The 14,284-nt window shown below is 37.0% G+C and overlaps 1 protein-coding gene across 3 annotated transcripts in view; it reads left to right on the top strand.

The window, feature by feature from the left end:
- Nucleotides 1-180: 180 nt before the first annotated feature.
- The window catches only part of arhgap10 (Rho GTPase activating protein 10), a 67,160-nt gene continuing 53,056 nt past the window's right edge, over nucleotides 181-14,284 (top strand). For 2 of the 3 annotated variants that reach the window (XM_058778822.1, XM_058778836.1), the window contains exon 1: nucleotides 182-725. In XM_058778822.1, the coding sequence (XP_058634805.1) occupies nucleotides 572-725 (154 nt within the window). In that variant the 5' untranslated portion in view covers nucleotides 182-571. Of the gene's footprint in view, nucleotides 726-14,284 lie in introns of all 3 variants that reach the window. The other variant, XM_058778830.1, reaches the window with a different exon arrangement.

Here is a 14,284-nt window from a genome sequence, read left to right as displayed (position 1 = left end):
ATCGCATTTACGGAGCTTATTGAGACACAAAAAAATTGATACGTATGCCGAATGATTTATTCAGATGGAAAAGACGCAAATCCCCGTGACACCACTCCCGCGGCCCGTTATTCCCTCAAATATCCCGGGTTTCCCGAGAGCCAGGCGTGATGACGTGAAAGAGCTAAAAAAGCTGAGTCCTGCACGCGGCGCGGGAGGAGACTCGCGCGAGGCGACTGTCATTCGCGGACCAAAACCCTGACTGGACATTATTACCTTTATTTCAATAGATATCCGTGTGGCGTACAGCTGTTTTATCACACCTTGCGAGAGTTTAAACCTGGAACATACTTAATATAACGTTACCCAGGGCCAGGTTTACTTGGAAAGAGTTTTATTCCCAAGAGAACTCCCGACGCGTTTGGTCTTCCTAAAATATAACGAGGACGCGTTAGTAAAGGCTTTTTTGGACAGATTTCCGTTCCCTTTTTAATATTATTTCGTTATTCGACAAGTTTTTATTCATTCGTTGGTCGCTTTCTAACGGGATTTAAACGCTAGCTAGTCTGTAAACTAGCTGAGTCCAGTAAAAATGGGTTTGCACCCGTTGGAGTTCAGTGAGAGTTACCTGGACAGTCCTGCTTTCAGGGAGAAAATCAAAGCTCATGAAGCAGAGCTGGACAAAACCGGCAGGTTTATCAAAGAGCTGTATAAAGATGGAAAGAATCTCATCAATGCCACAAAACGTAAGTGCCATGTCATTTTATCTCTGCTTTTAAACTTGATGTGTAAATAATTGTGCTTCAAATGAGAATAAAACTTGCCATTCAGTCAACATGCGATCCAAACTATGCAAATGTCAGATAACGATAATATCAGCAACTCAAACAGGTCTTGTATTTTTGTCAAGGTCACTATGTCATTCCTTATTTACACTTTTACCAGAGAGCTTGCTGGAGTAGTTTTGCTGGTCTCGAGAGTGACATGGTTCATTTAGTGTAGCGCTGAGAAAATGAGCTTGCGTGGCATAACATTTGCTGACCTCATCCAGTTCTGGGGTTATGATTTACTGTACAATATCTGTGTTCAAATCACCAGGTGTCCTACAAGTCCGCTTTTTGGTCTGTTTACTTTATGGATTTTTAAAGAAACTTATGTAAGTTATTTTGAAAGGCCACAATTTTCTCAGTTCAGACATTTGCAGTTATGCATCTTCATTTGTGGCTTATCACCTCTGTCATGTGACCCAACCTTTCACCTTCACGTGTAAAGTTTTATTGTAAATATTTCATGTCCCTACCCATTATGCTTTTATTGTATTCTGCCTTTTTCCTAGCATTTAGGACAGGGCAGAACAAATTGGCTAAAAATAAAGCTTGCGTATTACGCCTTGGATGTTCAGACCATTTTTGGATATGTTTGAATTATTGGGATCTGCAGTGTCTGGGCAGAGTTATCTTTAATATGAGTGTTTGTTCTGATTGCAGGACACTTTTTTGTTTTGTGCAAATAAAAATGGAAAACCAAAAGTTTTTAGGTGCTGTTGAGTTTTATGCTAAATAAATTTTAGCTAAATGTTTCTTTTAGATGTTGTGGTTGGTTCCTCTTTCTTTTTTCAGTCTTGTGCGTTATGCACTAATAGTGTCACAGCTTCTAGATAATGCTAAATATGGCTAAATTAAGATCCGCAGGACAGCAGGCTCATGGTACAGCCCACACAACCGCTGCCCACATAATGATCATGGCTTGGTTAGCTTAGTTTTACTTGGCTTAAAACATAGGAAACCAAAGCAATCATCAATAATAACATACATAATTGGTAAACTGACCATTGTCGGGCCCTTAGGTTGATTTAGTTTGCTCATGGGTTTCCTGCAGGAATAAGAAAAAACTAGAAAAAACTTTATCCTTTGTGTCCACCCTTTTTTTTGTTTTTTTTCCCACATAATGTTTTTTGAAATTTCTAGTGCTGTCATGCAACAGGTATTGTGTTCAATTAGTGTTTATATACAGTACTTAAAGTATGGGTAATTGTGTACTTAGTTTTGAATTCACTCAGTCTGTTCAATCAGTTTGGAATGCATACTTCATACTATGACTTCCTCTTGCCATTTTGCAATATTTGTGTCCATGGTAATTCTTGCAGGTAATGCTGCATTTATTATAATTATTATTATGATATGTGATTTGTCAAAAGTGTCTACTTAGCCTAAACTTTTTTTTTTTTTAATCCAATTTATAAAGAAATGTATTCTCTGTAATGTCTTAATGTACTTTGAAATGAAAGCATAAAAAATAAACAATTGGGGGAAAAAAGAAATCATAGAATTGTTGTTTAACAAAACAATAAAATAAAATAAATAAGTTTTTTGACTTGTCAAAGTAACCACATTTTGAAGATTAACATTAGAGATCGACCGATATATCGATTTACCGATATTTTTCCCGATATTTATGCGTTTTTCCATAATCGGATATCGGTTTCGTAATATTGGATTCACCGATAAACAGCGCCATCTTGTGGGAGGCTTGAGAATTGCATGCAGGATAGCCACTGCAGCGCGTCTGAGGCGAGACAACAACAGCGTGCACAGGTACTTGATTTTCTGTAGTTAGTAAACTTTATTTAACATTTCAGCCATGAATGCACAAATTACGTTTTACATAAATACCTGATATGTAGGCCTAGTTTATGCAGCTTGTCTCTAAGAAATAGAGACGAACTCACAGAGTTACATAAGATAATCCGTCAGTCTGTCCCAATAAAGACATAACTTCGCCTGAATTAAATAATATGCAGCCATGAAAGAGCGCATGTTGGAAATAAAAGCGCTGAATTTAATTCTCTCTCTGTCTATATGCTCATCATTAGTCTCATGAAGCTGCTTTCATATTGCTGTGCACTCAGCTGGTTGATACTCAGGAAATGTTCCAGCACGGCCACCGCATGTAACTTTTAAGAAGATTCACTGGTTTAAAACGCCCTAAATAATATTAACATTTATTATATAATAGTGCTGTCAATCAATTAAAAAATTTAATCGCATTAATCACAGTCGTGGACTGTGATTAATCATGATTAATCGCAAATTTAAAGTACTAGGATTTACCTGTAAATGTGTTGAAAAAGAAATGCATGACAAACTAGTTTAAGGAAACAGAACCTTTCACACTTCTGCCAGGTATGAGACATAATCCTTATTATTCTTTTATCATTATTCTTTTGTTTTTATTCAGCCATTATCAGCCTTTATACTGGCAATAAAACGTTTACCAAGCCATATCGCTTCAATCCCAGTATACATTTACCCAACTATTATCAAAAGTGTTTCTAAATAAATACAAAACATTTCTTGCGACCTTAAATAAAGTATTATGACAAAATGCATTATGAAGAAGAATTTGACCTGTTCTGCAGCTGCATTAGAGCTAATATTAGCATCATGCTACATAAGACAATTTATGAGATTAATAGTACACTTTTACTCAGAACTCACTTCAAACCACCATCGAGTGTTTGTAATAACTTCCTTTTGCGATCACATGTGGAATTTGGTCATTTACTGTTGTTAAAATATGCTATTTATAGCCTTTTATATCGCTGCACAAATTAGCATTTCAGATATACACATTCATCTAAAAAAAAAATTAAATACAGACCATATCCTATCGTAATCGTGTGTTTATTATCTTATATAATCTATAGTGGCTGTTGTCATGTTTATTTCTGCTGCTCTGCTGAAACTCACGTTGTTTGATGTTACAACCGACTCTCCGTTCTTAAGTTGTCAGGGATACATTCCAAGTATAATATAATACACATTAGTAAAAGGATCTTTTTTAATTTTTATTTGTCTATATACACTTTGGGCGGCCGCGGTACATTATAAAAGTAGCCCAAAAAACCGCAACCCACGGCTCTGTAATTTTTCCCGCGACTGTATTTTCAAAATAGCACTTGTGCCGTGACCCTGGCAACACTGGTTTGCTGTAACCTCATCACACAATGATAGATAACCTTCCGCGCTGCGATGACGGGAAGAAGTTGGGGTCAAACCTTATCAAGCGATTAATTTGCGTAAAAAAAAATATTAACGCGTTTAAATTTTTGGGATTAATCGCATGCGTTAACGTTGACAGCCCTAATATATAACCATTATTTCGCTAATAAACATCTAAATAAATACAACTCTATGGAAATTAATTATTTATTATCTCTGTGATTGATCGCAGTAGCCTATAGTTGTCAGCTGTCAGCAGGCATTTCATAATCTAGATTCTAGAACGACAAAAACATTATTAATAATTCTGATATAACATGCCAGTTGAGAAATGCAATAAAATACAATGTTTTGTTATATTCCAATATTCCAGAGAATATTATTCAGTGAATTAACATTATCCAGTGAATTATTCTTCACTCTTTAGCCTATTAAACGGCTTATAAACCAACTAAAACTGTAGTTAAAAATGAAGTTGATATGACTCCTGTCTTTTATTTTCTCCATTTGAAAACATTAGACATTCTACATTTATTTTGCTTATTGTTAATATTATTGTTGCTACTGATGCTTTTTATAAATAAAGTGTTTTTTATTGTTGTAATATGAAGATTAAATTTAACATGAAAGACTGCTAATTCTCAAAACATTTTTTTTAAGATGACTGAAAGGAGGAAAAACCAAAGTGAAGTATGGACTTACTTCACTCAGTCTTTAATTTTACTTTATAACAGTAAATAAATATCGGTTCTGCATATCGGTTATCGGGCACAAAAATATGCAAATAATTGGTATCGGTTATAAAAGAAATCAATATCGGTTCGATTACTAATTAACATACCTGTTGCATTCGTTCTACGATGGAATATTTGGAGTTTGAATGGAGGTGTATATGTCAGTACTGCAACAGCCAGTAATCTGTAAGTATAGAAGCCAGTTTGAGCACTGAAAAGCTCTATTCATGGTTTCATTTTTAAAATCTGAACTACACTGTTGGGATCAATTGAGATCAAATAGAAACAATTGAAGCTTTAGGCCCTATCCCAAATGACTCAATGTCCTCACTTTAGTGACGTATAATGCTGGCAGAAATATTTATTTATTTATGTACTGTATGTATGTATTAGGGCTGGACCATAATATTCTATTATTCGAATATTCGTTCGGTGGGTTAGCATTCGATTTTCAATTTTGAGATTCAAATATTCTTTTTTTTTTTTTCAAACACCTGGCGTCCCCCGCAAAACGGTTCTCATTCGCGCTTGAATATGAATCGCCCATGAGTGAACGTCATGAACGTCATGATTCAGTTGATCTGGAAGAGAAGACAAAAATGCCTTAGACCTTAGCTGTGTGGGAGCACTTTACATTGAGTGAGGACAAGACAAAGGCAGTGTGCCAAATATGCGATTTGAAACTGGCCTTTCACAACAGTGTACTGTAAGTAGTACGCCTATAGTATATTGTTGGTGTAAAAAAACAAGCTGCTTTTATCCGCCATGTTAATCAGTAATTTTACACATATGATAAAAACGTGCACTTAATTTGCTTGGAAAATACTTGCAAATACGGCAGTCATAAAATTTGTATTTTATTTAAACTGTTCGTTAATTAATATAATATATGTTGTTGATAGATGTTTATTATTTAGGGTGGGCCGCATATGGACCACAAACACCTCTTGTGTGAAAGCACATTTAACACCTTTGGTCGGCCACTCCAGTGAGCACTGCAAATTAGACACGCTTCCACTTAGATGACCTGAATGATCTCAACACAACAGTGTTATTAGCAGTGGAGCGTGCATCTTTCAAACAGACAACTGCTATAGCCATAATTCAGAATTACATACTACGGAATTAAGCATTTCAGTATAAGTGTCGGTCACCTTATTGGCCTTAGTAACAAATGACATTTGATTGTTTTCTTATGTTGGCAACAAAATAACATGACAAGAATTTTGGCAAAACAGAATATAACACAAACAGTTGGTCACCATGTTAGCAGAATTTTGCTTGGCATGCATACATGCTTCAATTGACTTTTCACTGACATTTGACTTTCTAAAGCAGGCAGTGTCCGGAGCATTCCTTAATGTTGTAGTGATTGGCTTTGCCCCAGTGCTTACTGCTCACTTGACTCTGTGCAGTGACCTAGGAACAGTTTACAGCAAAAATGCAAAAATTTGGACACTGATGGGCATTAAAACATTAAAATTTAAAAGAAGCTAATGCCCTTTCATAAAGAATTTCACAATAGGCAGGAGCCTATCATTCTTTCAAGTGTCATCTTGAGCAGAATTGGCCCGAGGTAAATAACCATGAAAGAGTCCAGTTCTTCCACCTCTGCTTGTTTTTCTTGTGGTTTTGAAATCAACCAAATCATTTGTTGTATTTTGAAATTCATACTTGTTTGATAAATGGCATTGATAATGACCACTAAGCTTTTAATCTTTGTCTCTTCTTTAGTGCAATACTGATTGGCAGCAAAAGAAGCAGAGCTTGTTTATTATCGAGAGTTTGTTTAAAGGAATAGTTAATAAAATAGAAAAAAAAAATCCTGTAATCACTTACCTTTATCTTTAAAACACAAATGATACAATGTATACTTAAAATAACTAAAAAAGACATTGTACTCTCAGTATGAATCAAGCAGTTCGCTTTATATAATGAACAGATTTATTTACTTTATTTATTAATTTTTTTTAACATAGAACACATTAAATATGGTCAGTGGTAGCTCAGCCATACTTGCTCGATGCACAAGAACAAACCTCACAGGTTCTTGCTGAAACTCATTGCGTGACATGGGAAAATAAACCTCATAGGTTCTTGTGCATCATGCAAGCACAATTTAGCTTTATCATATTTGATGTGCTCTATCTATGTGTTGATCAATGTTTATATGTGATTAAATCTGTTCATCATATAAAGTGTTTGTCTCTCTTCAGAAGATTTTCAAACTTTTGTGTTGGCACATTGTCAAGATCGTGTTGTGTTGGCACATTTCTCAGTAGTCTGCAGTTTAGTGTAACTGAAGCCTTAATGCCTACTTTTTCCACCTTTTGGAAGTCTGGGAGGATGTATTTGGCCATGGAATCCTTGATTCAGAGGGACGTGTGACAACCAGGCTGTCAGCTGCTGTGGAACAGGAATCCCTCAGTGGATGAAAAGGACTCAGAGGATGCGCTCCTGTTTTTGTCTGTTTCCTCTGCAGAGCAGCTAGTCTTTGTCACACAACCTTTTGACTTGTCCTCGTATCCTCCCCTCTCCCCAGAGTCCTTGTTCGTCTATGTCCATAGGAAACAAATAGCGGGTTTTGTATTCCACAGCCAATGGACGCCTTTACAGTAACGGGGGGGAAATACATACATCAGCTTCTGCGGGGTTTGTTTTTGCTCTGCTGAAACGTTAAAATTATTTCCACATTTCAGGACACTGGAGGCAAAAAGCTGTACACTGATGTCTTCAAAGCAAAGCAAATAGACAGTTTAGTCTTTGCTCTCTGCATGTCACTTTTGACGTTTTATAAGCGTCTGTGAGATGTTCTCAACTCTTGCCAAGGATTGAGATTGGCAACAGTCTCCCAGTAATCTCAGTGCATTGTTTGCCAAACATCGTCATAATATTTCATTAAAATGGAATTAAAGTGGATATGAGATCATGGAAAGGGAAGGTTTTCAGGAGAAGAAATGAAAGCCAGAAATGAGCTTCATGTGTTGTGCAGATGCTTCTTTGCCTGGCAGAGAACACTGTTTTATTGTTGGTGTTTATGCAACATCATCACCACAGGCCTTATTCAGGTAGAGACTATATTTCATTTTATGCAATTAAAAAAAACATGATGTGAGTGATGTACAGTCCATTCAATGCGTCAATTCATTCTGTCTCAAGGTTGTGAGTCACATCTCATTTTCTTGTTTCATGTTTTCCAGAATATTCTGTTTGTTGGAAACTTTTTGGAACTTTTTTTTGAAAGGCGTCGCTTAAATGTTTTGTTGGCTGAATGACCAACAATTAGGTACAGAACAGTAACCTATTGAACAGACTGTATTTCCATCCAAAAATAAAAATTCCATTACCCTCACGTTGCTTCAAACCCATACTTTCCTTCATCTTCAAAACACAAATTAAGATATTTTTAAATGAAACCTGAGAGATTTTGGTCTTAAGAGGTTTTTATTTGCCTATAAACAAATCAGTTAATCATAAAAAGTGATCATGTCTCAGGTTCCATTCAATATCTTCATTTGTGACCCTGGACCACAAAACCAGTCATAAGTAACATGGGTATATTTGTAGCAATAATCAAAAATGCACTGTTTGGGTCAAAATTTTCGATTTTTCTTTTATGCTAAAAATCATTAGAATATTAAGTAAAGATTATTTTCCATGAATATATTGTGTAAATTTACTACTGTAAATATATCAAAACTTAATTTTTGATTAGTAATATGCATTGCTAAGAACTTAATTTGGACAACTTTAAAGGTGATTTTCTCAATATTTTGATTTCTCAATACTAGATTTGTCATGGTCTTATTGCTCTCAAGTGAGTATTCAAAACCAAAGACTACTATCTCAGTTCAGCATGTAGACGTGTTTCATCCCTGGAACGGCTGCAGTGGTATTCCACAGAAATGATCATATCTCTAACGCATTCGTGGAATTAATGCTGAAACTGAGCCCAGAGGGTTGAGGGTGATGTCATGTTCTGACAAAAAATAGTGTGCTTAATAAACTTGGAGATGTTTAAGCCAAAAGAGGCCTTAGGAGAGGAAAAGAAAGAAAGGGTGAGCAAGGGAGAGAGGGAAAGAAGAGAGGTCTGGAAAAGATCAGTGAGAGGAACAGGAAAGATTGGACGAAGAGATGGCCGTGTAAACACAGTCCTGCTCGTAATTTAGTTTGATGGTTAACTGTGCCCTCAGTGTCACAGCTGTAATATGAAGAAGACAGAAATTTTAAACATAGGACATTTTGTTGAGTGTAGTAAATACAAATAAATAAATAAAACAGAATTGAAAAACGTATTGGACTGTTCTGAACCTAGTGGGCTGGTTGACTGCACTGCATACTTCACCTAGTAGCGATGGGTATTGTTTACATTCTATCAATACCGATTCCGGTACTTAGGGGTGTGCGATATGACGATTTTTGATCGAGGATGATAAAAATGTGTCCACGATATGCTTTTGGAGAAATATCGTAGTATCGTGCTGCAGCATACGTTCTATCAATTACAGTTCTGGCGCCTCCGTATCAGTATACTGTACAACGCCACATACATTCACATCAGTGTTAACTCAGCGGTAGAGTTACTCTCACGGGACACTGCACTTAGTCGCAATCACAAAAGTACATTATTTGCGTCTGTTTTAAAGCCTTGCCAATTAAACATTTCATTCACGCGCTGGTCTAACGTGCGCTTTTTCTGAGCCCGTACACCTGAAGCGCGCGCACTAAGCCTGTCTAACAGCGCCTAAATACAACTAAGTTGTATTTTGCGCTATTACTGTCAAAACACACAAGGTTTATGTATAGACTCAGTTGGTTATGTCTAAAATGAAGGTAAACAGTTCAGACAAATGGATGCGTGCCTGTATATTAGATGCGTGCAGGTCTTAAAGGGACAGTTCTAAATATGCAGCCGACTGTCATTAAAGGGATAGTTCACCCTAAAATTTTCATTATTTACTAACTCGCATGTTTTCCCAAACCTGTATTAATTTCTGTCTTGTGCTGAACACAAAAGAAGATATTTTGAAGAACGTGGGTAACCAAACAGTTGCTGGTCCATACTATGAAAAAAATACTATGGAAGTCACTGTGGACCAGCAACTGTTTGGTTTTCCACATTCTTCAAAATAGCATTTATGTTCAGCAGAAGAGAGAAACTCATTCAGGTTTAAAACTAATTTTGAGTGAGTAAATTATGGTATAAATATAAAACACTATGACAGAATCGGCAGACAGATGACAGAATTTGTATTGTTAAACCAACTAGGGCTGCACGATATATCGTTTCAGCATCGATATCGCGATATGCACATCCGCGATAGTCACATCGCAGGATGTGCGATTTTTAGTATACTGACAGTTATATTTATACTGATCGTTTTCGCGACAGCTATCGCATCACGCCACCCCGCGACGCACTGTCTGCACTGGACGCGGCGACCGTTGCAAATCCTTTGAACTTTGTGTCAGTACGTCATAAAAGAATGAGGGATTTACTCGCAAGGATTTGCCGTGTCGCGCCGCATCCAGTGTAGACGGCATCACTGATTATAATGGGTTCTATTGTATTTTGTCAGCGCCCTTTGTAGACACGGTGAGAGTCACTCAGATATATGTGAACACTGAATTCCATTCAGTTCCGTGTCTATTTGTGCCTGAAATGACACATAGGCGCGAAACTGTCAAAATGCATGTCTCTGCAAGTAACCTTGTAAACACAGTTGCTTATGGCTTAGGTGAAGGTAAAAAATTGATAAAGAAAATAGATAGTATAGGCTCACAGCAGTTTAATGTTCCTAAGGCTTTCAGTGTCATGAATGTTAATCAAACAGCAAAACACAGAGAAAAATCACTTTTGTAGCTTTAACAGATTTACTAGATTTAATTTATACAGTGTTATTTTACATTTGATTATTTAACCAGTATACCTGAATACTGTTAGACTTACTGGAAAAAATATAAAGCACTGTTATATCTTTGTTCTATTATATTTATCTATGTTTGTAATTTGTTAATTTTTCTATGCTGATTTACTCATCTACAATATTTTTTTTCCAAATAGAGCTATTCAAGTTTTTTTTTTTTTTTCTTCATATCGCAATATATATCGCAGAAATACAAAATATCGCAATGTGAGTTTTTCCCAATATCGTGCAGCCCTAAAACCAACAAAACAACAACAAAATCTTTAATGTTAAAACAACAAAACACAAAGAAAAAAAAACAACTCGCTACTCTTGACTGACAAAAATAAAATAAATAATAGTTACTTTAATAGGAATCAATTTATATAGTGTTTTATTTTTATATTTGTTCATTCAATTTCTTGAATGCTCCTACTAAATATGCCTATTGTGCCTGAAAATTAAACACTGTTTGTTTTATTTGTATGTTATGTGTATTTTTAATGTATTTTTTAATAACAAAGATAAAATAATGATAAAGATTTTCATCTTCGCCCACTTTGGCCTAAATAGGCACCATTTTTTTTCATATTTTGTTACCTTGAAAGGATTTGTCTTTATAATAGGTAAATTAGTTTGGCTGTACTGCTCAGACAAAATAGTAAAACCAACATGACAAAGAATTGTGATAAAATTGTGATATTTCTAAAAAAACATTTTCCATATCGCCCTCCCCTACCCAGGGGCGTACATTTCATCTGACAGTAGGGGGGGACAATAAACGTAAAATTTCTCAAGAGCAATTTTTGAAGGGGACACAAATAATACAGCCAAAATTGTACTTGTAAGGATAGATATGTGTACACAGCATGTGTACATAGCATGGAGACCGTGTTTAAATATGATGGTTCACCACACGGTCATATTAATTATTATTTTGCGTCATCCATAGTATTTTAGGTTTCGTCTGAAACCTAGTAACGTTACGTCTCTTTCGCATTAATTCAACCGCATTAAACCCACTGATCTGCCACTTAACATCATATTGAACGAAACCCAACAAGTAGGTCTACAATATTAGCCTAATATCAGTTCACACACAGGCTTATCGCCGTGTTAGCTGTAGTGGGTGACAAGCTACGGTATTAAACTTGTTAACCTTATAATCGCTCATAGAAAAAACATCGGATGTCATAATTTTTTTATCATGACTAATTTATTAAAGGGTTAGTTCGCCCATTTAAGACACAAAGTTGTATGCAATCCTTACCAGCACTATAGTGCATACACACTGACCCACCCTTTAGTCACCTCCCTGGTCAGAGTTCTGGCCGCTGGAAGTTTTTCAAGATAGTACTCCCGGTTAGTTTCCGGGGCCTCAAAACTGTGCGTTTTTACGTGAAAAAATTATTTGCATTTCAAAGCTTGATTAATTTACATCACAAAAAACACGGCTGACAAAATTCATACCTCAGTTTTAATCGGCACTATTTTCTTTCCATTTCTATCAATCCGCGCTGCTGTCAACGTCAACAGTGCGCACGTTCAGATCAGCTGTTAGTGTTTACACAATCGAATGACAACGACATAAAAAGTAGAAAATGAACAATGGTGCGAACTTGTAAATTCCCAGGCTGTGACCACAAGAATGTGCCGGGATCACCGTTCAGATTCCATCGTTTTCCAGTTTCGGATATAGCTACGAGACAGCTTTGGTTGCCATCGGCTACTCTGCGGGAGCTAAAATATCGAGAATCAAGGATTTCCGTGTGTGCAGTGCTCACTTCAGCGAAGACGATTACATCCCCAACCAAGGAGGAAAAAGAAAAAAAATGATTTTAAAGAGTTTTGCTGTACCAGTACCACGGGTAAGCTCTATTTACTAACTTTATGATCCAATGTCTAAACTGTACGGTAAACAAGCTGAAAATTACTTCATCATCATCTGTTCCGTCTGACATTGTGCTAAAATTGGTTTCGTCATCAGAAGTTTCGTAGTCAGACATGTTGTCAGCGAGTCGCGCTATCAACAGCTGATCTGAACGTGCGCACTGTTGACGTTGACAGCAGCGCGGATTGATAGAAATGGAAAGAAAATAGTGCCGATTAAAACTGAGGTATGAATTTTGTCAGGCGTGTTTTTCGTGATGTAAATTATTCAAGCTTTGAAACGCAAATAATTTTTTCACGTAAAAACGCACAGTTTTGAGGCCCCGGAAACTAACCGGGAGTACTATCTTGAAAAACTTCCAGCGGCCAGAACTCTGACCAGGGAGGTGACTAAAGGGTGGGTCAGTGTGTATGCACTATAGTGCTGGTAAGGATTGCATACAACTTCATGTCTTAAATGGGCGAACTAACCCTTTAATGATCCAGCATCATCTGTATTAAAGAGAGAGAATCATTTCACCCGATGTTTAAAGAGAATAAAATAGCCTTGACAGCCTAAGTTACTTACACATAACTAACTTGCTCTCTCTCACCGGACTGGTGTGTGTGTATCGGTAAAGAAGGAAAGCAGGCAGTGGACCAAACCACTGTGAGGAAAGGGAGGGGGGAATCAAAACATTTCTGAACTTAAAACGTTTTTTTGCGTTTATTTTGTTTTACTACTCACACAGTTATTTTAAGTATATTTCCATTATATTATTTTCAATACACAGAGTCGCTTGTAATGATATTTTTAGGGGGGACAAGCCTCAGATAGGGGGGGTCCTGTCCCCCCCGTCCCCCCCGGGATTTACGCCTATGCCCCTACCTGAGGGGCACCAGTGCTGAGAATTTTCCCAGCTTTACTAGCTGCTGCCTGTCTGTCAGGAAGCTGGTGATCCACTGACAGATGGAGGTGGGCACGGAGAGATGAGTTAATTTGGGCTGGAGGAGTGATGGGATGATGGTGATAAAAGCAGAGCTGAAGTCTACAAACAGGATCCTCACATAAGTCCCTGGTCTGTCCAGTTGCTGCAGAACACAATGCAGTCCCATATAGTGCTGGGCGGTATGACCAAAAATGTATATCACGGTATTTTTCAAAATTATACCAGTTTCACATTATATGACGGTATTTATTTTTTTCATGCATGACCAGGTGTTTACTGATTGAGAGAGGAAAAACTGCAGTAGATTGACTTAGAATGCCCTATTTCACTGTCATGATGAGCGAATATTGTAGAAAAAGTCCACACTAAATAGTGACTAAACATGACTCATTAATACATGTTAACCTGGAGTCACGCTCTTATAATCGCGACATCGTCTGATAAAATCAACATGCATCTAACGTTACACTAAAGGTGGTTTTGGCTATATTACTTTTTTGCCTCATGCAGCGCACTGCCTGCGTCTGAGTAACAAACAAAAAAGAAAAACAACAAACAAAAAAGTGCATAATATTAACAGACGAACTATGCTCATATTTATAATTCCAAACAGACCAAACACTCATTTACTTACAAGTCTGCTGCGGTACGGCCAGCTGAATGCAGGGCTTCTCAGCCGTTTACTGCACAGAACAGACGACGAGAGAGGCAACACTGCGCCGGGAGAGTCGGATCTCACGCTCGCGGGGCAGCACTGGCGACATCTTCCAACTGAACCATAGCTAAGGCTTATCCAAAAAAAATTGCTAGGTTTGTCAGTTTGTATATTCTATGGGGAAAAAAGC

The sequence above is a fragment of the Onychostoma macrolepis genome, chromosome 01, assembly GCF_012432095.1.
Source record: "Onychostoma macrolepis isolate SWU-2019 chromosome 01, ASM1243209v1, whole genome shotgun sequence".
Lineage (NCBI taxonomy): Eukaryota > Metazoa > Chordata > Actinopteri > Cypriniformes > Cyprinidae > Onychostoma > Onychostoma macrolepis.
Note: the sequence above shows the minus strand (reverse complement) of the source record. Positions and strands in the feature narration are given on the sequence as shown.